Source organism: Channa argus, chromosome 11 (genome assembly GCF_033026475.1).
Source record: "Channa argus isolate prfri chromosome 11, Channa argus male v1.0, whole genome shotgun sequence".
In the NCBI taxonomy this organism is placed as follows: Eukaryota; Metazoa; Chordata; class Actinopteri; order Anabantiformes; family Channidae; genus Channa; species Channa argus.
The window spans coordinates 12,657,337-12,666,056 of NC_090207.1; the positions used below are offsets into that span (position 1 = coordinate 12,657,337).

The window sequence follows — 8,720 nt, forward strand, 5'->3', positions numbered from 1 at the left end:
AAATTTAAAATTCCTATATTTTTTTTAGTATGATGGTGTTTAAACCCAGTCATCCCTGTCCAAAAATCAAGGCTACACGCATGTGTCTATGACATGTTTTAATTATACTATGAGATGTGTGTGTGAGAACTTACGAGCTGCAGAAAACCATCCATCCAATCAGCTACAAAGTATTAAAATGGAACAATTTTTGGCACAGATTGAATTTATGGGATTTCATCTATATTTCTTCTTGAGTCTATTTATGTGTAGAGTAGAGCACCCACAGCTTTAAAAACAATTGCTACATGGCTTTTGCATATTCCATATTACATACTCCATATTACATTTGCATACTCCATATCTAGATAACCACTTTGAATTCAGATCATATGCCTGTTCATTTATGATTTGACATAAAAAGGAAATTGTCTTGCTTAAATTCAGCACACAGCTCAAATTTATTAATGCAATAATGTCTCTGATTAAAATTGTGGTATGAACTGCTAATAGCTGACAGATAACCTGAAAGTTGATCTGCTTCCCTTCTATGTAGCTAGATTAACATTATCATATTATGACATCATTTACCTCCTCGTTTGACATTGCTGGACATGAAACATTTAATTGATGAGACTCAGTGGAACTTTATATTGAATGGTATTCAATTGTTCTGCAGCTGTAGTTCTGTCCTTTCACGTGTTACCCAAACACACGCAATAACTCGTGCACACATTAACACAAACACATTCACAACCTTATTTGTATGAGGCTATAAACCCAGTGTTGTCACAGAGGCACTTGAGCAATATTTCTCTCTGCCTAAAACTAGCATTACATAAAACACAGTGCCCACAGCAGTGATATTACCCAGAGAAGCTGTTTTTTTTACATAAAACCATTTAGCCATATTAAGGTTATCCTCATCTTATCCCTGTTTGGACCAAACCTGCCATATTGGATTTACGTTTAGAAGTGAGATAACGAATGGGTCATAATTTGGTTTGTGTAGTCTATGTATGTTACTTCTTTAATAATGCTGTTATCAGAACAGTCACTTAACCTGTTTTCTCATCCGGAGAAATATTAACACTTGCAATGCACAAAAGATCATTAGCACTGCAAACAATTTAGTGTAAAGGTAAGTCTTGCTGTGTTAACTGTTAGGAGAGGAGGGCACCATCTTGTATTTTATGTGCTAAGCCTGCTACAGTTGTTACAGTTGGTAACCTGCTTTTGTTTCATTTGGCCAAAAATTTGGTTTTGCTGTTCACTTCACGAGGAGAGCCTCAAGCTTTAGATTGAGGAGGTGGTTGTGGACAGTGACAGTGAAAGTCACTTGACCATTGTAGCTATGGACAATTAATAAATTAATTACCTACACACAAGATTAAGTAGTTATGTACCTAGTGTTTGCAATAGAATAAAACAAAAGTCCCTAATTAGATGAAGTTGTGATGAACAAGAGGATATAGTCTTGGACTATTATCACAAATGTTTGCACTTGCATCATCAATCATTTAAATGGAGAAATGTAAAATTATGCTGTTTAGTATGACTTTATTCAACTCCACACTGAATATGGACAAGAAAAAAGTGAAGAGTTTTCTAGGGAGAAGAGAGAGCGAAAAAAAACCCGGCCAAATATGGTTAAGATAAACATTACAAGACCATCTCTAAGCAGCTTGATGCTCTTACAGAGCATCAGAGAGTGTCAGATATCTCACACATCTCAGTTGCAGGTTATAGCTCCTCCAACAAGAAAACAACTCCAAGCATACAACTAGATGCACTAACAATGGGTGCAAAGAAAATACTGGTCCATTGGCCTGTATGTCCTGATCTAAATTCAGATAATCATATTGAAATAGCTGGAGCTTGCTCAATAAGAAGTCAGTCAAACTATGACTTGGGAGGTGTGGAAGTTTAATTAAGAGCAAAAAAAGTGTGTGAGGGTGTGTTACACAGACTTAGGTTCCGAGTCCAGGAATACTGTACTGTGTGCCAATGCCCATTTAAATATGGACTAATGTAAGTGCCAATTATATTGTGTGTTTTAACACATTTTGAAGAAAATTTTAATTTGAAAGGCCATCAAAACTTTTAGCCATGTCTGTATGAGCTGTACAATGCTCCTTTAATTCATACAATGCTTTATAAATGATAAAAGAGTAAAGAGAAATGCGAGTTCAAATAGTTGGGAAGAAGAGAGAACATGTCATAAAATGAGTTAATCACAGGCAAATGTAATACCCTCAGCACTAAGATACTTGGCTTGATTTAGATTAAAATCAGAGGCAGCTTCATTCTCTTAATGGTAAAAGAAATGATACATGTTCTACAGACATCCGAGTGTGAAATGAAAGAGAGACAGATCCAATATAAAGTCTAATCTAAGTGTTGTAAGATTTCATTATTTTTCCAAAGTATTAAATGTCCTCAAGAGAACATTAAGTCTGGTCTTGTTGTTTTCAAAAGAAAAGACTAAAGACATTTCAGGGACATAACTGACTCTTGTGACAGACCAATCAGAAATACTCACAACAAATGAGACACTAATCCTTTAAGCACAAATATTACATGTTAGAAAAGTTGGAAAATTGTTTTGTGTTTTCCTGCTGAATGTCTTTTCTGCAAAGTACTGAATTAGAGAGACTGGAGACGTTGAAGACACACTGAAAAAAATCTTGGTTGGCTTGAAAGGAGACAGACTTGTGTTGCTATCCAAACATCGAGGCAAACATGAAGGGATGGAATACATTTCTGTGTCATGAATTTTATATCCTTATCTTATTTTTGACTCCGGAAACACCAAACATTTTTACTTTAATAACACATATATGTCGACTGCTGCCCATTATAGCTGTGTTTGGTGGTGGACATGGGTCAGCGTGGGAACTATTACGGGTCAGAGCATCAGAGACAAAAGAGTCACTTGCTGCCTATTATCTCCCACCCACTTCCAGGTGCCATTGTAATTAAATAATCATTGTCATAATGTCTGCTGGGTGTATGCTGAGAGGAGGTCATTAAACATATACACTGAGGATGAAGAATTTAGTTGAGTGGCATGCAGCTGTTCTCTAGAGAAATTTAAAATCCAGTCTCACATTTATGATTAATGAATAGTGAGATGAGCTGAAGAGGGTTTAATACGTTACGGTAATTTAACAGACTTGCCGCCATGCTGGGGTTTTGGGGAATTTATTTGCAGCACCTATCCCATGTTATAATGTCTATTTCATGCCACCACAGCCAGCATCTTCCATAAGGGAGGAGCTGTACTGCCAAGTCAGACTGTTCTATCGCGCCATATGGTGAAACCAAAAAGCAATAATGCTGTACAAAAATAGGCCTTATTGAATTCTTAATTTTTTCAATTAGAATTTATAGAATAGCAGGATTTTAGAATTCAAAAGCTTTATCTGTAGTGTTGTGTAATGACATGTTATAATGACTATTCACTGTACTACTTTTTTCTTTAGCAGTGATCATATGATTGTCACACCAGGTTCAGCTTGACAAAATGAATTATTTGTCTTCGGTCTAGGCTAATTAACCTTTCTTTCACTCACAAATGCATGAATGTCACAGATTCTTTCAAAGAAGTCATGAGAGTTTTCACGTGAAAAGCACATTTCATGGTTAGTGAGGTCATAACCAGAAAAATTTGTTTGGCTGTGTGAGTCAGTCCATCACTTTGCTCAGTTCTGTCTGCCACCTAAAACACGCAACTTTTCCTACTTACGCTCTGTGGTAGCTTTCCAGCCAGCATGATGGAGATTTTGTTGCCTGGTTTAAGTATTCTTCAGGTGCTCTGTTTTGTTAGTGGCTATCCCACTGGTGCTCCCACTGGTGCTTGTGAAGATATGATGCCTCGTCACATTGGGGTTCAGCCACAGCCTTCACCAGCACCCTACACTCTTCTTACCAACACCAGGACGTATCAGCCAGGCATGCCCATTACAGGTAAGATGTCTTTATTTACTACTGTCATTGCTGCGATGAGATAAACATTGTGATAAATATTACGTTGCATTACATGACATTATTGAAATAGTGGACAAAAAGCTGTCACAAAGAACACTAGTGATACAAGTCAGGGCATTCGCACTTTTTAGAAAAAAAATTTATTTAACACATTTATGTCAAGTGTGGATAGAAAGAAAACCTTATTATTAATTTGAGATTTTTTACACATTTACTGGTTTGTGCAATAGTGCTTTTGAAATTAATTGACACAGTATTAATTTTGTTCTGGGGGATTTTCTTCTTGAAAGGACACCGTAGTAGTTATTTCTCTGACATAATAAAATGTGGAAATATAAAAGATAAATAAAAGATTTTTTGTCCAACTTGGGCAATGATAAATGTGTGTATGGCTCTATTTCAGATTAACTGTTTTTTTTTTTTTTTTGGAGAGTTACTGGTCTGAATATGGGTTTTAAATTTCTAATCACTCCCAACATTAACATGTGTAGTGATGTAGTTTTAAGGAAATATTTTCATCAAACAAGTGAAAAAGCTGTTGTCTGCTATCAGTTCCACACACTGTCAGTATATTGTACATTGGCACACAAGATCCCAATAACCATTGTTTTGCTATATTTTTCCTACAGTGACCATCAGTGGACCAGAATACAGGGGTTTACTTCTGGAAGCTCGGACAGGCAGCGGCACTAATGCTTTGGGGAGCTGGCAACTCCCTCCTCCAGATACAAGGTTTCTCCAGGTGACTCTCAAGCATTTTCCACTTGAGCTACTAACAACTAACACAGTGCTGGGTAGGCACGTGATGTGCATGCTGAGGACCAAGAGAGATGCAAACCTATAAACATGACATTATTCCTCCAAACAAGAGAAAAGAAAATCCTCTAAATTTAATGACAAAAAGGAATGTTTTGTCCACCTCAACAGGTAACTGTGAGAAAGATTACGCATTACAAATGAATTGAACTGCAGAATAAACGTTTTATGTTCACAGTGCACAGGGAATCCACGAGGTGCTGTTACTCACTCCAACACCAACCTGAAGGGCAACACTACTGTGTACAGCTGGATGCCACCAGACTCTACAAGCCCTATCTATTTCAAGTAAAGCAGATACGATTTTAAAGATAAGACTGAACACTGAATAGCAATAAAAGCAGCTTCTGTAACTAAGCATGAAACATGTCTAAAGCAAAACTATGATGTTTTTCAGGGCCACAGTAGCTCAGCAGCGCACAGTCTACTGGCTTAATGTGAGGTCTGACACTCTGGCCAGAGGTAGGTACAGCAAATATCAATCTCTTTAAAGAGAGAAACTGTTCCTTTATGATCCTTTAATGTTATTCTCTGTCTCTCAGGGAAAGCAGAAGGTCTTGGGCTGGTTACAAGTGCTGGAAGGGCTAAAGAAAAACCTCTGCCTCTCCTCCTGATATGTTTTCTGCTGTTTCAGTTGCTGGGGTGATAGCAATGTGAAACCAACCTGTTCTGTTTTGTATCAGTGCGGGCTCATAATGTGCTAATACTAAAAATAATAATATTGCAGTTACTACTTTACCTTACTAGAAACAATCTGTTACAACTTTACTTTTGTTGTCACCATGGCAAAGATGGATTAGAAAATCTGACATGTAATGTTTACAGGTCACTATTAGAACCCTCCTAAGCAGTAAGCTGGTGTGGAAGATGAGAGTGCCTACATTCAGCAGATTGGAGATATTCCCATTACTATGATTTTGTTAGGATGAAAGTGATAAGAACATTATTTTAACATGTAAATTGTTGTTTTGTTTAGTGGTAAGATTCTCTCCACTGTGAAAAACACAACCTGAAACCTCTTAAAACACTGAAAACACTTGTGTGATGGATTCAATTTTGCCAGCTTCATTCATCTGAGACCCTGCCCCTTTATTGTACGTATCTCTAGTGAACAAGTTCATCTGTCCCTCGACATAACAAAAAATGGAAAATTTAATTAATAATACTCTTTTAGTTTCAGAGAAGGTAGAAAAGAAAGGGCAATTTAAAAGGAGAAAGAGTGGGAGAGACAGAATGGACAGAGCGGCTGATGGTTTGGTATTGACAAGGAATACTTCCACATGGTGAAGAGCATGTTATGACCTGCTTTTTTCCACATCATTTGATCCACATCCTAGATTCTCGGTAGGGTGGTTAACTGAAACCCAGGCACATACTAGAGGCTTAAGACATAATTACGTGTTAGATTTTGTATGTCAATCTTTACCTGCTTGACTGTAACTTCGGCTGTACATAATGCTGCAACTTGTAACATCTGTGCCTGAAACCAACAGAACAACAGAACAACCAATACTGCTTTTACTAAAGCAGTATTGGCTGTTAGCTGTTTTTAATTTACAACTAGATTTGGGTAACAAACATTATGTACAGTCGCATTAAAAAGGTAACAGTAGTGTCATTAATCTCTGGTTTTTCTGCATAAATTGGTCATGAACTGACATCAGATCTTCAACAAAGTCACAAACATTAACAAACACAATATTTCTAAGCTGATAAAACACACAAAGATCTGTCATGACTTTATTTAACATACCCATAAGTGATGGTGAAAAAAGTTTGATCTGATGTTTCATGACCTCTGTAAGTTGAACACTTTCCACATGCTATATATGTTGCTCTTATAATATACTATATTTATCCAGTCCGTTTATTTTTTGGTTGTTTGGATGTCTCAAAAACAATTAATACATACTGAGCAAGTGCATGGGCCAACAACTACATGGTTTTACTGCTGACATACACATGGCTTCACTACAATCGTGAGATGGGCCAACTGTGCTACTCTCCTCACTCTCATTAAGTTAAAAGAGATGTATTCTTTCTATTTTAAAGCTTTTAGATGATTAAGGGCTGTCAGAGGCTACTTCAGGGCAACAAATTCCTAAAAGCTAATGGTGCTCTGTACAGTGTCTCCCATTTATAGTGAAGTATTGATTTTCAACTGACTCATGTGTCTATGGATGCTGCTCTGGTCAAAGGGCCATCACCACTCAATAATAATTAGTGTCTTTCCACTACAGGCCCCAGCTATCTTTCAAGCCCTGAGCTTAACCACCAGTGCTACCAGCTGATTCAATAGTAATTGACTCACTGATATGTGGAACGGTGACCTCCATTGTTCAGGGTCTATGCATTTTCCAATCAAGACAAGGTCATTCAATCGGTGTAGACTGAAATGAAAGAGAACTACACAATTTAAATTAAATATGGTCATTGATTTAATTTAGTTTAAATGGGGATTATTTTGTTTTATTTTGTTTTTGTCCATTATGCGGTCAACTGGTATTGTAGCCTAAAAAGTTACTGCAATTAAAAAAATGTTGGAATCAAAATTAATAAATTGTGGCAAGACGCCCCAACTGTGGCAAGACGCCAGTATCTTCACAGAGAGACGTTCACAGGCAGACAACCCTTCACACTAACACCTACAGACAATTTGTACTCACCAATTAACCCCTCATGCATGTCTTTGTACAAAACATGTGGACTGTGATATAATCCATTCAGTCACCCATGCATACATATGTGGATACACATGCATGCAGGAACATTCATATGAAACTTACAAGTACATAAATGTGGATATAACATCTTATTTTAATCAGACCTACATGCAATCACAGCGTGCTGACTAAGGCTATCGCTTGCTCTTGGGGCATAATGTATGTCTTTGTCTTAGCTCTGCTTTCCACACCTCCCTCTATTTCCTTCATCTCCTTTTATCGACCTGTCAGGAACCATAAAAAGCAATGGCTAGCACATGTATTGTGTGTCTTGCAGGCAGCTATAAGAAAATAATCCAAAATATGGCTTTATTGTGTCACCGTATAATTTCCCACAACTGATTCTGAATGAATTAACTCAAAGAGAAAATAATTAATAAACTAACATAGCATTTTTTTAAACCCAGTATCACAAATTTGGCTCCAAGGAGGTTAGTCAGTAGAGGATATGACACCCTCTGTCTTAAACCCTCACATCAAATAAACCATAACATCCCAATGTCACGGGAGGGGGGGATTGGGGGCAATAGATGCTGCATACACGGATTGGAGTGAATTACATCTCCATTGTGGACAATTATGATGACAATATTATAGCTTAGAAATCTATTTATTAAAAATGTGGGAGGATATAAAGCAGCTTCCAGGAAACACCAACAAATAGCACTCAAGCTACATAACCTCCTCTCCAACATACATAGTATATTGTTCAGTGTTATTAGGGACAGTATCCACCTTACACCTGTATACCTGATCATCATGATTTGTTTAATACATTTTCTGATTTTTAATTAAAGACATTTTATTATCCTTGAGTTAAGATATATCTATAAAACAATATAATGTATTGAATGCAATCACAAGGGGTCATGAGCAAGTGTCTTTAACTGCCAGTCTGGATAAATGCAATGGATTGTATCAGGAAGGACATCCAATGTTAAACACATGCCAACTAAACATGTGAATCCTGACTTCCAGACCGAATCTGACTTCCTTACCTGATCGGTCATGGCCCGGGTTACCAATGACCACCACCGTTGCTGTTGACCTACAGGTTGCCTGTGGAAATTGGGCTATTGTTGGTCGAAGAAGGAGAGGGGGAAGGCATGAGTGAATTAGTGAGTTGAGTTAGAAGAGAAGGATAAATACTGGAGTGAGTTAGATATAGTAATGCAGAGCTTCCCCAGAGGTGAGAGAGTGGTGATTGATGCA

General features: G+C 37.3%; 1 protein-coding gene across 1 annotated transcript; it reads left to right on the forward strand.

Moving 5' to 3' along the window:
* The first annotated feature begins 3,683 nt into the window (after positions 1 to 3,683).
* Positions 3,684 to 6,870, forward strand: si:dkey-251i10.2 (uncharacterized protein LOC562682 homolog). Its single transcript, XM_067521530.1, has 5 exons — positions 3,684 to 3,948; positions 4,599 to 4,711; positions 4,964 to 5,073; positions 5,183 to 5,247; positions 5,328 to 6,870. The coding sequence occupies exons 1-5, from the start codon at positions 3,753 to 3,755 to the stop codon at positions 5,429 to 5,431; spliced, it is 588 nt and encodes a 195-aa protein (XP_067377631.1). The 5' UTR covers positions 3,684 to 3,752; the 3' UTR covers positions 5,432 to 6,870.
* The last annotated feature ends 1,850 nt before the right edge of the window (positions 6,871 to 8,720 follow it).